Raw genomic sequence first — 16,078 nt, 5'->3', positions numbered from 1 at the left:
AGGCGCGCCTCGACGACGGGGACGAGGCGCGATTGGGCGAATTTCGGTCGCTCGATGCCCGAACGCGCGGGCTCGCGACGCGCGAACGCGGTGCTCGCGCGCGCGTCGAGCGCGGGCGATGGCTCGAGCGCGTCCGCGTCGAGAGACGTCGTGGTGTTCTCGTACGACGCGGTGATCGATGCGACGATGGAGATGACGCGGGTGGCGCACGACGTCGCCTCGGAGCGGTGGGGACGGGACGTCATAGTCGGTGATTGCGCGTCGTACGTCGAGGCGATGCGACAGATGCGTCGGTGCATCCCGGAATCGACGTCGTGTGAGGGGGTGGTGATGCTGAGGGTGATCGCGGACGAGGCGATCATCGGCGCGCGGACGACGAGCGGCGGGCGACCGGGACCGGTTTTCTCGGCGGAGCAACGGTTCGAGCGACGGACGCGACCGCTGACCGTGGATGAGGTCGTTTCGAGCTGGCCGGAGATTAAATTAATGAGCGTGCTAAAGTGGGGGGAGGAGGTGGAGTCAACTGTGGGATGGGACGGGCGGAAGATGATGCCCGCCGGGTTGCAGGACGCCGTGGACAAAGTCCGGGTGAGCGATCAAAGGAAGGGAGAGCAGTTCGTGTACGAGGATCTCAAGCCATTGATTCGATCGGCACTGCAGCGTGGGTCAACAGTGTACGTCATGAACTCACGAGGTCGACCTATCGAGGCCTGCAGGGATGTTTTGAGAGAGAACGGTTTTTCTGTGCTAGAGGATGACGACGGCGTCGGCATTCGAGTCGTAAATGTGGAAAATTTCGCCTCGCGATCCCTTGCGGCCGCGAACCTCATCGCCACCACCGCTCGTCCGGGCGAGCACTGGCACGTTATCGATGGTGATATCGACGAACTCGAGCGGTTCAATGACGCGGACTTTGGCGATGAGTATGCTTCGCTCACTGAGGGCGTCACAGTCACTCTGAGACTTGCCGGCTACGCGTACGCGAGTCCGAAGGCGATTCACCGAGCGTCGCTGTCGCGTAATATCTCTTCTTTGACAGCGGCTTCGGCGAAAACATTGGCGCTAAACTTCCTCGGCGATTTCGCTTCGGTGACTCCGACGACGAATCTCTGAGTGTAATATCGTTTTAGTATCAACGGCGCGCAGTCGGCTACGTATAATAGGCTCAGACTTGTGTTGTGATCATATTGCGAAGATATAGCTTACTTGCCGAGCGCGGCCAATATCTTGTCGTCGACTTCGAACGCCATCTCCTTCGCGTCGCGACCGGTGGACTTGTAGTAGGCGAATCGCTCCTTGAGCTCGGCGCCGAGATCCGGATGCTTCGGCGACCAGCCGAGAACCTTTTGCGCCTTGGCGCTGGAGGAGTAGAAATGAATCGGGCGAAATGGGAACGCCTTTTTAACTTCGACGTCCGGAACATCCTTCGGATCGTAGTTGATGATTTTCGCCTCGACGCCCGCGGCGGCGGCGCAGAGCTCAACCATCCCGTTGAGCGTGACAGCCTTCGGCATGACGCAGTTGAAAATTTCACCCGCGGCGCCGTCATTGCCGATCGCGGCGGCGATCATCGTTGCCAAGTCTTCAGCGTGGGTCACCGAAGAGAGTTGATCGCCCGAGCCCGGGACGAGGACCGGGCGACCTCGGACGAGGCGATCGAAGAACCATTCCTCGCAGTCCTTGTTGGAGCCGTACCCCGTGAGGTATTGCGGACGGAACGAGGACATCTTCAGCGGAAGCGTCTTGAGGTGCGCCTCGACGACGGCGTGCCCGGCGGTCTCCTTGACGGCATCACCCTCCACGTGCGGTGGGCACGGCGTGGGCTTGTAAATCCCCGCGCTTGACACAAACAAGAACTGAGACGCGCCCGCGGCGACGGCAAAGTCGGCAACCGGACCAACAGTGTCCATATCCTTACCGTTGTTATCGACGACCACGTCGAACTTGGCGCCGGCGTGCTTGGTCGCCACATCGGCCGGATCGGCCCACGTCGTCGTCACGCCCATGGAACGAATCTCATCGAAGAGCGAAAACGGCGTCTTGGCCATCTTCTTATCGTCCTCCGCTCCGACGACGTTCATCGTCACCTCGTGTCCCGCACCCGCGAGCGTCTTCGCCAACCAAAATCCAATGTTCGCGTGCCCCCCCCCGTTGGTGTTCACGATCAATACCTTCTTCTTCCCCGACGCCGAGACATCGACGACGCCGTGCGCCCGAGCGTTCCGGCTCGGCGTCCGCGTCGTCGACCGGGACGCGAAGCACGTCCGCTTACGCGACGAGAGCTGCGCACCCCCCCAAAACCACCGTCTTCGTCAGTCCCGAGTCATCACGCGAGGCAACGCGCGCGAATCGCGAATCGATCCACCGCGCCCTCGACGCCCCCCGTGTCGCCCTCGCGCGCGTCCGAGGCGTCGCGATGATTTTATCCACACACGTCGCCCATCGCCCCGACGCCATCGTCGCCCTGTCCCCGCGCCGAGGCCGTCGTCCCTCGAGAAACCACCGCGACGGGATCGAGAAAACGTACCGCGACCGCGCCGAGGGGTTGAATCGCCGCGAGCGCCATGGAGGGAGACCTCGCGCGGTGTCGCGCGCGCCAACGACCCCCCCTCGGACGCGACCGCGACCGCGACCGAAACCGTCGAAAGGGTCGAAAGGGTCACCGTCGGTCGAATCGAAACATCGAAAGGGGCGTCCGCGCGTGTCGCGGTCGGCGATCGGTGGGCGACCGAGATGTGCGCGCACGCATCGATCGATCATCGATGAATTATCGATCACGCCGTTCGACCTATCGATCCCATGGGTCATGTGACCGGTGGATAGGACATCGAAAGGCACGCGAGTGCGATGCGGTGTCGATGATGAATGCATGCCCGATCATACCGTTCGACCTATCGATGCCATGGGTCATGTGACCGGTGGATGGGACATCGAAAGGCGCGACCTATCGATGCCATGGGTCATGTGACCGGTGGATGGGACATCGAAAGGCGCGCGAGTGCGATGCGGTGTCGATGATGGATGCATGCTCGATCGAGGCGTCTTCCACCTATCGCTGATACGGTGTATTCCACCGGTGGATCGGACATCGACAGGCGCGCGATCGAGCACCGCGGTCGCGATGACGTCGACGCGTGCCCGACGAGATCGCGATCGACCCTTTCGAATCACTCGATCGCACCGGTGGCGTCGGTCGATGTCGAAAGGCGCGACGGAACGCGGGGACGGCGCGACGCGACGGGCGACCCGGGTCCCGCGCGCGCGCGACGTTCGACCGCGCGCACGCGCTCGCGCACGCGCACGCGCGCGTCGGGATCTCGTCGTGCGCTCGGCGACGGTATCGCGCGTCGGTGCGCATCGCTCGACGCGTCGCGCGCGGCACCGAGGCTGGGAATCGAGGGAGAATCAACCGCGGGGTGGGCGCGGCGTGTTCGGTACGTCGACCATGTTTACGCTCGGTGCGCGCGTCTCGGCGCGCGTCACGGTGCGTCGTTCGGGATGCGGGGGCGTTGGGAACTCTCGGATGGTGAGCGCGAGAGAAAGGGAGGGACGACGCGCTGGGGCGCACGCGAGAGGGATGCCCGCGCGCGGGTCGGGCTCGGAGCGTCGACCGCGCGCGATCTCCGAGAGCGAGATGTTCCCGTCGATCGATGAAGACCCGATGGACGCGGATAGAGATGGTGATGGAGTTGGACGGTCGAGAGAGGGGGCGTGCCGGAGCGGGAGAACGCCACTGCCGCAGTTGGCGGCGCAATTGGAGCGCGCGGTGCTCGCGTCGTTCGCCGAGGTGCTGCAGACGGAGTGCGAGGTGGATTTCGATAGCGGATCGTGGGATGAGTGCACAGGAGAGGTGACGGAGGCTTTAGGACGGGTGATGGTGTGCGCGTCCGCGGCGGAGGTCGCCGGAAGGTTTAGTAGTCGTCTGAAAAGTAAGGAGCTGAAGCGTTTGAGAGACGCGCTGTGGGATTTGCGCGTCAAGCTCGAATCGACGTGCGATCAGCTCGGCGGATGCTCGGTGACGATTCGACACCGCTTCGAAGCGTTGAGAAGCGCATCGCTGGACGTCGTGCATGAGAAACGACGCGCTCCGAACGCACCTAGCGGGGCGGCGATCCCGAATTTGCAAGTCGTCCCGGAAATCGACAACGAATCGAGGACGGCGTTCTATCGAGGTGGACAACCCACTGCTGAAGGGCGCGCTTGGCTCGTTCGCAATAACTTCAAGACTGTGATCGATCTGAGAGGGTCCGATAGAGATAACCAGTGGCTCCAGGCGTTCGGTGGTGGGTCCGGACAAGGGACGTACGGCCCAAGTGCGCTGAACATCGTCCACATTCCGATTCACGACATGGAGCCGCCGACGGATGAGGATGTCGATAGATTTATCGAGGCCGTGAACAACGAGAGCATGAGACCTGTACTGGTGCACTGCAAGGCTGGCATCGGGCGCACCGGCGCTCTCGTCGCGTGCTGGAGAGTTCACCAAGGGATGGATGTAGACGAGGCGCTGTCCCAGGAAAACCTTGTGTGCGATTTCGGCTCCATCGCCCAAGAGGCGTACGTCCGACAATACGCGGCCAGACTCAAGAATAAATCGTTCGATAGCGAGCATTTCATCGGAAACTACGAGACCAAGGAGGCTGAAGCTGTTTTGGGCGAACACAGCTCGCTACAAGATGCCCCAGACATGTATATAATTCGCACCGACGGTTTTTCGTGCACTCGTGAGCTCGTCGAAAAGCGCGAACTCAAAATTTCGCATCCGAGCACGCAGCAGCTAATTCTGGTGTGGCGTCAGCAACCAAGGCGAGTTTTTATCATTAAGAAGATCGGTCACGGACTCCTTCCGGAGCTCATCGAGGTCGCTCACGCGATGATGACAATGGGGATCAGGATCGTTCTCGATGAGGACACCATGGACGAGCTCGAGACCGCAGACATCGGAGAAGACAGTATCCATCGCGCGTCAGTTCAAAGAAGTGCCGAGCGCGTGCGCAAGGTGGACGGACAGATCCCTCAGGAAGAGTGGGGGACGATCGACATCGTTGTCTGTCTTGGCGGCGACGGGGTTATCCTATACGCCAGTAAGCTATTCCAGGGTCCAGTCCCACCACTCCTCGGGTTCCACTTCGGTTCTCTCGGATTCTTGACGAACCACCCGAGTGACGAGATGGCTGCGAGTCTCCTTCAATCGATCGGTCGGGGTAAATCGGTGGCAAACATCCAGGGCGGCGTTCCCATCACGCTTCGAATGCGACTGGAGTGCACGCTCGTCAAGGCCAAGGACACAAAGCGTGCCGGTGGTACGGGTCAGGCCACAAAAACAGTGACAGTTTTGAACGAGCTCCTTGTTGATCGCGGTCCGAGTCCGTATTTATCGCATATCGAGGCGTACGATCGAGGCGAGCTCATCACGACGATTCAAGCTGACGGAGTAATTGTCGCCACGGCTACTGGATCGACAGCCTACAGCGTCTCAGCCGGCGGATCCATGGTTCATCCGAACGTTCCAGCGATATTGATGACTCCCATTTGCCCACACACGCTTTCGTTCCGACCGGTGGTGTTCCCTGACAGCGTCGAGCTTGAGCTGAGAGTGGCGTCGGATGCTCGATGCTCTGCCTGGGTCTCCTTTGACGGCCGGGATCGATGTGAGCTCGAGAGCGGGGACTCTGTCTTCGTCCGCATGAGCGAGTATCCTATTCCCACCATAAACTACGCCGATCAGACCGGTGATTTCATCTCGTCCCTTCGAAGATGTCTCCGATGGAACGAGCGCGACATCCAACACGGCTTTGACACGTCGCAAAAGGAGGCACTACGCAAGATCTCAGAGTCATCTTCGTAGATGAAAAGCCCTGAACGTAAATTGTTCTTCCGCTATGATGATACAATAACATGTAATGTACACGCGCGCTTGCCATCACTCACCCACGGTGTTGTTCTGCAACCTCACAATGGCGCTCTCGGGGCGAGACGTCGCCTTCGTCGTCTCCCTCCTCGTCGCTATCCTCGCCCTCGCCTGGCCTGTGATTGAGGACACGTTCGGTGATAAGTGTCCCTTCGGATACGGCGGCCAGCTCGTTGTATCCGAGCCATCATCGCTCGGACGCGCACTCATCAACTGCAGAGTGCTCCACCGGGACGGACTCCACGACGTCTTCGTCGGTGATTCGGGACGCATAAGCGCCGTGAAACCGTCGATAAATCGCGAAGGACACGTCCGAGTCATTCATGATTGCGCTGGACGATGGATCGCGCCGGGATTCGTCGACGCCCACGTGCATGCGCTGAGCGGCGGCGTCTCGCTCGGCGTCGCAAACCTGCGGGACGCGTCGAATAAGGAGGAATTCGTGGACATCCTCGCGCGGGAGATCGGAAAGAGGGACGACGGATGGGTCATTGGGCACGGATGGGACGAGACACGCTGGGGTGGGGAGATTCCGAACGTGGATTGGTTGGACGAGCGGTTTGCCGGGACGCGCGTGTGGGCGCAGCGGGTGTGTGGACACGTCGGTTTCGCGAGCTCGGAGGCTCTCGAGGAGGCGGGACTCGGGGGAAACCCATCGGGTATACTGAAAGAGAGCGAGATGAGTGCCGTGGTGGAGAAAATTGCTCGGCGAACGCGGGCTGAACGCGATGAGGCGCTTCGTCGAGCGTTTGAGCACCTGTTGAGCCTCGGGATCACGACGATAGCGGATTTCGGCGACATCGAGAGCCTACTCGCTGGACCGAACGGGTACGACACGTTGTGGGAGGATTTCGAAACGCTCGAGCGATGGGATCGCGCTGGTGATCTGCCGATTCGTGTGACGTCGTACATGCCGCTTGGAGATTATCGTAGAACGGCGGCGCATCCAGCCTGGAACGATGGATGGACAAGAGAAGACGCGGCGAGTGGAATTTCTTCTCGGATACGCATCGGAGGTGTCAAAGCGTTTCTCGACGGAAGTCTAGGAGGGCGAACTGCGGCATTTCTGGAGGCCTATGACGACGATCCGACGACACGAGGAGAGCTCATTTATTCCGGCAAGAATGAGGCAGTACTCATCGAAGAAGCGCTGGCATCGGATAGTTTGGGACTTCAAGTTGCCGTCCACGCCATTGGTGACGCCGCGGTGGAGCAAGCAATCCAACTCGCTTCGTTCATTGAGGAGAAGAATGGAAAGCAAGACGTGCGCCGGTTCCGAATTGAGCACTCACAGCATCTGACGTCCCCAATCGAAGGCCAACCGGAGCGTTTAAAGTCACTCGGAGCGGTTGCGAGCGTGCAACCGGCGCAAATAGTGATCGACGAGCCGAGCGTTGCCGCCAAGCTCGGGTACGAACGAGCGCGCCGTTACTGCGCTCTCAGAACCTTAGCCAATCACGATGTCCCTCTGGCAGGTGGAAGCGACTGGCCGATTGTCAGCGCGGACGTGTTCGACGCTATGCGAGCCGCGGTGATTAGAGAACGCGAGGCCCTCACCGCGGAAGAAGCTGTGAAGCTTTTCACGCAAGGCGCCGCTTTCGCGCTCCGGCTTGATGGGCTCGTGGGAACGCTCGCCTCAGGCGCGTTCGCTGACTTTATTATTCTCGACGGTTCACCGGCTGACTTCATCGTCATGGGAAACGCCAAGCCGAACGTGCTCGGAACGTTCGTCGGAGGCAAGTGCGCGTACGGCGATTGCACGCAGGAACATTTAGGCTAGAACTAATCCAATGTCCAACAATAGGTAGCTAACTTTTCTATCACGCCCAGCGTCTGTCGTCCTCCTCGGGGTCGACGCGCGTGTACCACGACGGTGGCGTCACGTGGGTGGAGAGTCTATAATTTAAAAAGATCTCTTCACCGTCTTCGATATCTCGGGTGGCGACGAGAACTAAGGTCCGGATCGATCCGTCGCCGGATGTCGGCTCGGTAGATTTTGCTTTTGGCTTATCGGCATCTTCCCCGAATAACGATGCGGAAACGTCACGTACGCGCTCACCAATCGTGCGTTCGCCGTCACGAATGATACTCCACACACTCTCACTACTCTTGTCCCCGTCGTCGGGCTCGATGTTTACATTAGGCACATAACGTCGCGTATCCGGATCTGACGGAATGTCGACAGTCGCCACGATGACGTTTGGCGACGTTCCCTCCGGCGGATGGTTCGCAAAGTGCGCGCACGCGTATGGATTATCTCGCTCTAACGACATGCACTCCGCGAGTAAACGCTCTCTGCGTTCTCTCGGCAGCCTCGGTCGGAGTAATCGCGTGAAGAAACTTCCGCCATCCGCCTCTCTCTCCTCCTCCTCCGTGAGCTTCACCGGCGATCCCGGCCAATCGCCGAACCCGTCGCCCTCGTCGCTCCCGCGTCCCCACGGCTTCCCATCGATCACGCATCCATCGCTCCTCGCCATCAGGTACTCGTTATTCACCCCCACGCGCGGGTATCCCTTCATGTACCGAACCGCCGAGCCGACGTACGTCAACCCCGGATACGTCGCCACCACCCGTCCCGCGCCCACGTTCCCTCGAACGAACACCCCAGTCCCCGCCGCCGCACCGATCGTCGACGCGTCGAGATAACAGTGATGCCCGTACGCCTCCGTCGTCGCGCGTCGTCCCGCGTCCCGCGTCGCGGCGCCGCGCGCGCGAAGCGCCCGCGCCATGCGCCCGACGTCCGCCACGAGCGCCCTCGCGACCGCGCGCGTTCGCTCAACGTGCGTCACGTCCATCGCCGCGCGCGCGATCGCCTCCGCGTTCGCCCGCGCGCGCGTTCGCGTGCGAGGTGAGAAGAAACAGGCGATGAATGTCTGATTCATTCTGTAGCGCCCGTCCCGACGACGGCCGCGTCGCTGCGCCCGCGACCGGGGACGCGGTCGTCCACGCGCGCCGCGCCGCGACGCGCATCGCTCGCGCGCGCGCGGCGTCGCGGAGTGCGACGTCGGTCGCACATCGATCGGTCGGTCATCATCGGCGTGAACTGCGAAACGCACATCTCTCGCACACCCCGTCGCGTCCCGCCCCCGGGCCGCGCGCGCGATGGTGAAACCGACGATGCGCGTCAAGGCGGCGCGACGGACCCGAGCGCGCGCCGAGGGGTCGACGACCGGGGACGCGCGAGGGCGGGACGATGGGGCGGCGGCGTTCGCGGCGAGGCCGCGCGCGGCGTCCCTGGAGCGTAAAGCCGCGAAACGGGCGCGGTTTTTAGACAGTGCGTCATCGACGCGCGCGCGAGGGCGAGCCGGGTGCGACGCGGACGGGTGCGGGGGGCGTGGGTAGAGACTGACGACGGACGCGACGGCGACGCGACGGACAGAGATTCGCGTCGCCGAGCGGGGGACGATGAAACGGCTCTCGAGTGGGCGGAAAAAGTCGCTCGGGACGGATATGAAATCACTCGAGCTCTCTTTAGCGGATGTAGGGCGGAATGGGGCGGCGAGAGCGAGGGTGCGAGCGACGACGGCGAAGACGCGGGCGAAGTTGGTGGCGCGAGAGACGACGCGCATGCAAGCCGTGCTCGAGCACCCAACCTTCAAATCGAACCCGATCGCGGCGATATCGAATCACATCGTGTCCGGGATCGAACGCACGAGCGCCAGTGGGGAGAAGGGGCGAGCGCCGGAGAAGAAGAAACGAGCGAAAAAGAGGACGCCGCAGCAGGAGCGGGACGCGAGCGGACATCACGTCGTCGGCGCCACGGCGCCGTCTGGGCGCAAAAATGTCGGTCTGAAGCGCTCGTGATCGCGCGAGATGTACCATTCGTGATATTATGTAACATATACCCGTGTGCGCGTACCTCTCGCGACGTCTCCGTCGTCGCGCGCCGACTCCGCACACCTCGACGCGCGTCGCCGGATCGCCATGCGCGTCGCGACCTCCATCTCGCCCTCGACCTCGGGTCTCGCCGCGATCGCTCGCGCGAGTACATCACGACGTCCGGCGCGCGATCGTCGCGCGACCGGGCGCGTTACCTCGGTCCGCGCGTCGTCGTCGTCTGAAACAGAGAAGGCTGAAAAGGCGCTCGAAGCCCCTTGGGTCGCTCCCGGCTATCGCGGTGCGTTCGTGAGCACGCTCGAACCCAAGGCACAGGGCGCGGTAGTGTTGGCGATCTGGTCCGCGATCGCGATCGGGACGTACGAGTGCGTGAGCGAGATCGGGCCGGCGCTCGAGCGGGCGGCGCCCGGAGCGATGGCGTGGAGTAAATCGACGTGGCCGGTGATAGGGGCCACGTACGTCGCCGCCGGATGGGCACACTTTCAATTCAGGGACGGTTTTGAGAGCATGATGCCGCACCGAGGGTGCTGGGGGTTTTGGAACGTTCCGGGGAGCAAAAGATTTCACGTCGAGTGGACGGGCGCGGCGGAGATTCTGGGCGGCGCCGGCTTGATGCTCGGCTCGCTTCCGTTCGGATTAACCCCGAATTGGCTCTCGGAATGGCTCACTCCGGTCTCCGCGATCTCACTGTTCGCGCTAACGTGCGTGGTGACGCCAGCGAACACGTACATGTTCACCCACAACGCCCCCGGGCCGCTCCCGCCGAACGCCGACGACTCCATGCGCACGTTGCCGTTACAAGGCCATCTCGCGCGCGCGCTCTTACAGGTCTTCTTGCTCAGTCTCTTACACGGCTGCGCCGAGCGATGAGGGCGATGCCGTCCCGATGTGGGACTCGGGGAGACGAACCCACGCTCTGGCGCGCCACTCATCTTTTCCGAGTCTCGACCTGTGAAAGAATCACCTTTTCGCGCGCGATCTTTCACCCAAAGCTCGTTTTCATTGGCTCGAGAAAATATCGATGACGCGGATATTTAGCTTTTCCGAGTCCCCCGAGCGTCGAGTCACGACCCAAGAATCCTTCGTCCCCCTCGTTTTCCTGAAAATACCCCCCCTGTCGCCCCCGACGACTCACGACTCGCCAAACCACCCCGCGTCGCCCACATGAATGAATCCCCGCGGTCGGTCGCCCGGGTTTCCCCGCCCTCGCGCGCGATCGCGCGTGTGTATAAATCATCGACGAAAACCACCCCCGAATACGCGCTGGAAATATCGCGCGCGCCCGACCCGGATCTCCGTCGTTTCGACGACGGCACACGCGAACGCCGACGTGTCGACGGACCGCGTCGTCGACGCGACGGACGACACCGCGCGCGAAGCGCTCGGGTACGTCCGCGAGCTCGTTCGTGATCGATGCGACGCGCGCGCGCGAGAGATCGAGCTCGAACGGGGGGTCGGGGGGTGGAAACACCCCGCGGTCGCGCCCCGCGGTGATCCCGCGACGGGCGCGTGGGATGACATTCGCGGCGAGAATGTCCGATGCGCGGTCGAATGGAGAGGGGGTCGGGGACGTCGCGCGATGGTTCGGATGGGTGGGAAAACGACCGAGGGGTCGGTGGCGTCGAAACGGCGTCGCGCGCGTGGGCGGAGGGACGACGGGGAGAAATCTGTCTCGACGCGCCGAGTGCGGGCGCTCGGGACGGGTGGGCGGGAAACGTCGCGCGCGGCGTCGACGGCGACGGGGGGGGGGTTCTCGATGAAAAGGACGGGATCTGGTCGTGGAGACGTTTTTTCGTCGTCGTGCGACGTCTCGCTCCACGTCCAGGGGTCGCGCGAGGTGTGGGCGGCGGCGGAGCGGTCTCGGTCGTTACGCGGGGGGGACGATGGGTCCCAGAAGGCTTCGCTACGCGCGACGTAGGAACCGAATCAGGAGCCGAAATCGGTGATAAAAGCGGGTTTGACGTGATGGAAGCGTGGACACGACGTCGATGGATCGTTCTGAGACGTTTGATTGCGAGAAACTGGGTGACTGACGATGACGTGACGTCGAACTTGACGCAGGACGCGCGCGCGGCGATATTAGCGCTCGGCGGCGAGACAACTTTTACGAAACCGAAAGTCGCGGCCAAAACGGACATGACGGCGGTAAAATCGCGAGCAAATCGCGGTAATAACAATTCCAGCGACGCTGAGCGTAAGCAGGCGCACGCCGAGGCGACGACGAAGGGACAAATGCGATCGGCAAGCGCTGAGGCGGATGCGCAGAATCAGATGGAGGGGAAGCGAACGCCGGACAACACCGTGGTGAGTACTCTGGGGAAGGATCGGCCAGCTCCGGTGTCATCGAGTGAATCGGATGAAGAGGCTTTGATGGTACAGCGTGCGAAAAAGAATTGGAGCGCCGACGCCGTGGCGTTGGGATATGAAATTGGTACGATCAAACACAGTGCGTACGTGTTGCTCGCGGAGAGCGGAACGCAAGGGATGACGGTGGCGTCCATTGTTGGTACCGCACAGAGGCTATCGATGTACAGCTGGGGACAATGCAAAACTCCGAACAATTCCGTCACCGCAGCGCTGAGCCAAGATGAGACATTTGTCCGCATCGCGCCGTCGACGTACTGCCTGCGCTCGCAGTTGCGCGGAAGCGGCGAAAACCTTCCAGTTCCACGCACGTCGAGCGGGTCGCACGACAGCGGAACGACGGGGATGGGAAATCACGGACATGTAGGACACCGTGATAGTGGACACTCCGGACCTCGTGGACGAAGCCACAAGAAGCAACGTGTCGTGCCGCGGGCGCAGTCGCCCATGCACTTTGTCGTTGACGAGCCCAACTACAGCGGGTACGAGGACGACGACGTGGTGAATATCCAAGTCGAGGACTCTGTTGATCGTTTCGATCGCGTCGATGACGCGAAGAGAACGGCGGAAGCGCTCGCACGCGAGAGTTACCGGCGTCGGATGGACGTGTACGGTCACAGCGTGGGAGACGAATTTGGCACGTCGTTCCACTTTGCTTCCCCGCAGATCGTCCGTCCCGACCACTCTCCCGATGGCGCTGTTGCCGGAAGCTGCTTGTTGTACTATCCCACCGCGCGCGCGTCCGAGCGCACGAGCGTTCTGGACAGCCCGGACGAGCCGTCCGAGGCGACTCACAGAGCAGAAAAGTGGAAACACGAAGCCAAACGTCTACACAGCTCAAAGCACAGATCCCGCGTCGTCTCAACGCTACCCACTTGGGTGCTTGAGCAGTACAACGAAAGACACAACCAAATCCTTCGCGACGATCTCTAAGAGAGGCAGAAGAACTCCCTCGTGTGAGCACGACTCTTGCTTTTTTCAAGGTGTGTGCGTGTATATCAAAAAGACAGTAGTTCGGCGCGGGAAGCCACGCGTTGTAACAATTTTCCCATCTTCCAAGACTCAACGACCGCGCATGATTCGTTCATTGTTGGTTTCCCATCGTTAATTACATATAAGGACGCGCGCCGCATACGACGTATTATGTGATGTCAAAAAAGTGCGTCCGGGGGGATCATGTACCGCGTCGACTTTGGCGAGATTTACCGCCTTACGCAGTGAGCGCTTGGGCGAAATCGGCGCAGATATCGTCGATGTGCTCGATGCCGACGGAGACGCGAATCATATCCGGAGACACACCGGAGGCCTTTTGCTCTTCTGCACTGAGTTGTTCGTGCGTCGTGGATGCCGGGTGGATGACGAGCGTCTTGGCGTCGCCTACGTTCGCCAAATGCGAGGCAAGCTTGACGCTATCGATGAACTTCATGCCAGCGTCGAGACCGCCCTTGATGCCGAACGTGAGCACAGCGCCGAAGTTACCCTCGCGGAAGTACTCCAACGCGAGCTGGTGGAACGGGTGAGACTTGAGGCCCGGGTACGAAACCCAGCTGACTTGCGGATGCGAGTCCAAGAACTTTGCGAGCGCCAGGGTGTTCGAGCAGTGACGCTCCATGCGAAGAGAGAGCGTCTCTAAGCCAATGATAAAGTTGAAAGAACCGAACGGGTTCTGGCACATGCCGAGATCTCGAAGGCCCTCGACTCGGCAGCGCATGATGAACGTGGCGTTCGCGCCCAAGATGCCGTCCGGACCGAACGTGTCCCAGAACTTCAGGCCGTGATACCCCGGAGAGGGCTCGGTCATGATCGGGTGTTTACCGTTGTTCCAGTTCATGGTGCCACCGTCGACGATGACGCCGCCAACGGTTGTGCCGTGACCGCCGATCCACTTCGTCGCGCTCTCCACGACAATATCCGCGCCGTGCTTGAGCGGCTGGCACACGTATCCGCAGCCCCCGAACGTGTTATCGCAGATCAACGGAATCCCAGCCTTACTCGCGATCGCCTTGAGCTTGGCAAAGTTCGGCACCGCAAACCTCGGGTTCCCGATGGTTTCCACGTACAGCGCCTTCGTGTTCGCGTCAATCAACGCCTCGAAGCTCGCCGGATCGTCATCCTTCGCGAACTTCACGTTGATCCCCAACCTCGGCAGCGTCACTTTAAATTGATTGTACGTTCCACCGTACAACGACGGCGTGGCGACGATGTTATCGCCGCACTGACAGATGGTCGAGATGGCCAAGAATTGCGCGCTCTGCCCGCTCGACACCGCGAGCGCGCCGACGCCACCCTCCAGCGCCGCGACGCGCTTTTCGAACACATCGTTCGTCGGGTTCATGATTCGCGAGTAAATGTTCCCGAACGCGCGCAGGCCGAACAGATCGGCGCCGTGCTTGCTCGAATTGAAGGTGTAACTCGACGTGGCGTAGATCGGGACCGCGCGCGAATTCGTCGCGGGATCGGGGGCTTGGCCCGCGTGGACCTGTAAGGTTTCAAACTTCAGCTCGGGGGCGGGCATGTTTGGCGTCTGTGCGGGCGAACGCGGGTCGATCGACGGCGTCGGCGTGTGTCGCGAGCGCGATCGATGGGAATCGCGTCGCGATCGATCGCACATTGCGCTTTTTCAGATCTTTCGGGATGAATGACACAAAATCGTGTCGCGCCTATCGATGCGTGGACGCGCGGCGGGCCGGGAGCGGCGGGACCGGAGCGGCGACGTCGAGCGCCATCGAGACGCGGCGCTCGGACGGGAACGATCGCATCGCTCGGTCGTTCTCGTGAACTCACGAGAGTTTGAGCTCGGATTGGCGTCCGTGGGCAAAGGCGGAGACGGAGGCGGAGCGGCCGCCGACGTCGTCCGTCGACGCCGCGGTGACGTGCTTGGCGTACAGCGAGATCACGGTGAGAGCGGCGGAGGCCATGAAGATCAACTCGTAGAACTTGGCGTAGAATCGAAACTCCAGATCCGCGCCCAAGGCCTCGGTGATGATGGCGCGGTACTCCTCGGGAAGCTGCTCTCTGACGAGAAGAACCGTGGAGAGAAAGTAGAGACCGACCATCTCCGTCGTCATCAGTACCAACGCATCCGTGGTCACTCCGGTACCGACGGCAAAAAACAGCCTCACGAGCTGCAGGATGAAGGTTTGCATGGAGTTGATGACGAGAAACGCGATCAAGAGTAGGCTGAGGTACTGCGCCAGCACCGCCGGATCGACGTGCACCGACTTGTTCGCGAGAAATAAGTGAAGAGCGAAGGAGATGGGATCACTCTTAGGGGTCTGTTTGAAGATCAAACGCTTCAAACCGGTGACGAAGCGCCAACCGCACACCACCGCCATGGCGACGCCGCACATTTCCAGAAACCGCCCGTACGGCGTCCTCAACATCTTCGCTCTCTCTCTTTGCATGTTAACCTCGTGAAGATCAAAGAATAGCGCGTCGTTCACCATCTCCAACGCTCTGATCTCTGCGTTGAGTGCGACGATTTGCTTCGCGCGCGCCTCGCGAAAGCCCGGAAGGGCGAAACCGTTCGCGAGTCTGTTGAACAGACTCCCACCGTTCGACGACCGCTCCGCGTTCGCCTCTCGCTCCATCTCTCGTCTGAGCGTCGCCGCTCGCTTCTTACGTTCGATCACCGACTCTAAGCTCTGCACAACCTTACGCTCGAGTCTCGACACCTCCGCGTCCGGGACGGCGCGCTGAAATATCCGCACCGTCGCGTACGGAAAGTGCACCGCGCCGAACCCCGAGAGCACGCCCAAGAGACAGATCCCGAGCACGGCCGATCGCGACACCACACGAAACATCGTCCACGCCCCGTGCGCGAGCTCCGAACCCTCCCCGCCCCCGTCCCGCGTCCCCGACGCGCGCAGAAACGCCCACGCGAACGCCCCCGTCGCGAGCGTCGCCAACACACCCACCCGCGCCCTCGACGGTCGCCCCACCCCCCCCCTCCCAACCTCCATCCCC

At 61.6% G+C, this 16,078-nt stretch overlaps 10 protein-coding genes across 10 annotated transcripts; 6 read left to right on the top strand and 4 right to left on the bottom strand.

Moving 5' to 3' along the window:
* Window positions 1-186: 186 nt before the first annotated feature.
* Window positions 187-1,113, top strand: OT_ostta15g00910 (unnamed product; the record flags this gene model as incomplete). Its single annotated transcript, XM_003083185.2, has 1 exon — window positions 187-1,113. The coding sequence occupies one exon, from the start codon at window positions 187-189 to the stop codon at window positions 1,111-1,113; it is 927 nt and encodes a 308-aa protein (XP_003083233.2).
* Window positions 1,114-1,202: 89 nt separating this feature from the next.
* OT_ostta15g00900 (NAD(P)-binding domain) lies at window positions 1,203-2,566 on the bottom strand (the record flags this gene model as incomplete). Its single annotated transcript, XM_022982365.1, has 2 exons — window positions 1,203-2,282; window positions 2,528-2,566. The coding sequence occupies 2 exons, from the start codon at window positions 2,564-2,566 to the stop codon at window positions 1,203-1,205; spliced, it is 1,119 nt and encodes a 372-aa protein (XP_022841124.1).
* A 957-nt stretch (window positions 2,567-3,523) lies between these two features.
* Window positions 3,524-5,848, top strand: OT_ostta15g00890 (Protein-tyrosine/Dual specificity phosphatase; the record flags this gene model as incomplete). Its single annotated transcript, XM_022982364.1, has 1 exon — window positions 3,524-5,848. One exon carries the CDS (start codon window positions 3,524-3,526, stop codon window positions 5,846-5,848), a length of 2,325 nt encoding a protein of 774 aa, XP_022841123.1.
* Window positions 5,849-5,957: 109 nt separating this feature from the next.
* On the top strand, window positions 5,958-7,691 carry OT_ostta15g00880 (Metal-dependent hydrolase, composite domain; the record flags this gene model as incomplete). Its single annotated transcript, XM_003083182.1, has 1 exon — window positions 5,958-7,691. One exon carries the CDS (start codon window positions 5,958-5,960, stop codon window positions 7,689-7,691), a length of 1,734 nt encoding a protein of 577 aa, XP_003083230.1.
* A 40-nt stretch (window positions 7,692-7,731) lies between these two features.
* OT_ostta15g00870 (SET domain) lies at window positions 7,732-8,793 on the bottom strand (the record flags this gene model as incomplete). Its single annotated transcript, XM_003083181.2, has 1 exon — window positions 7,732-8,793. One exon carries the CDS (start codon window positions 8,791-8,793, stop codon window positions 7,732-7,734), a length of 1,062 nt encoding a protein of 353 aa, XP_003083229.2.
* A 220-nt stretch (window positions 8,794-9,013) lies between these two features.
* Window positions 9,014-9,715, top strand: OT_ostta15g00860 (unnamed product; the record flags this gene model as incomplete). The annotated part of the gene is made up of 2 exons (XM_022982363.1): window positions 9,014-9,185; window positions 9,291-9,715. 2 exons carry the CDS (start codon window positions 9,014-9,016, stop codon window positions 9,713-9,715), a joined length of 597 nt encoding a protein of 198 aa, XP_022841122.1.
* Window positions 9,716-9,835: 120 nt separating this feature from the next.
* Window positions 9,836-10,618, top strand: OT_ostta15g00850 (unnamed product; the record flags this gene model as incomplete). The annotated part of the gene is made up of 1 exon (XM_003083179.1): window positions 9,836-10,618. One exon carries the CDS (start codon window positions 9,836-9,838, stop codon window positions 10,616-10,618), a length of 783 nt encoding a protein of 260 aa, XP_003083227.1.
* Window positions 10,619-10,912: 294 nt separating this feature from the next.
* Window positions 10,913-13,045, top strand: OT_ostta15g00840 (DNA-directed RNA polymerase delta subunit/Asxl; the record flags this gene model as incomplete). The annotated part of the gene is made up of 2 exons (XM_022982362.1): window positions 10,913-11,134; window positions 11,810-13,045. The coding sequence occupies 2 exons, from the start codon at window positions 10,913-10,915 to the stop codon at window positions 13,043-13,045; spliced, it is 1,458 nt and encodes a 485-aa protein (XP_022841121.1).
* A 277-nt stretch (window positions 13,046-13,322) lies between these two features.
* On the bottom strand, window positions 13,323-14,723 carry OT_ostta15g00830 (Pyridoxal phosphate-dependent transferase, major region, subdomain 2; the record flags this gene model as incomplete). Its single annotated transcript, XM_003083176.1, has 1 exon — window positions 13,323-14,723. The coding sequence occupies one exon, from the start codon at window positions 14,721-14,723 to the stop codon at window positions 13,323-13,325; it is 1,401 nt and encodes a 466-aa protein (XP_003083224.1).
* A 169-nt stretch (window positions 14,724-14,892) lies between these two features.
* On the bottom strand, window positions 14,893-16,074 carry OT_ostta15g00820 (Abscisic acid G-protein coupled receptor-like domain; the record flags this gene model as incomplete). Its single annotated transcript, XM_003083175.2, has 1 exon — window positions 14,893-16,074. The coding sequence occupies one exon, from the start codon at window positions 16,072-16,074 to the stop codon at window positions 14,893-14,895; it is 1,182 nt and encodes a 393-aa protein (XP_003083223.2).
* Window positions 16,075-16,078: the final 4 nt, after the last annotated feature.

The sequence above is a fragment of the Ostreococcus tauri genome (genome assembly GCF_000214015.3).
Source record: "Ostreococcus tauri WGS project CAID00000000 data, contig chromosome 15, whole genome shotgun sequence".
Taxonomy (NCBI): domain Eukaryota; kingdom Viridiplantae; phylum Chlorophyta; class Mamiellophyceae; order Mamiellales; family Bathycoccaceae; genus Ostreococcus; species Ostreococcus tauri.
Note: the sequence above shows the minus strand (reverse complement) of the source record. Positions and strands in the feature narration are given on the sequence as shown.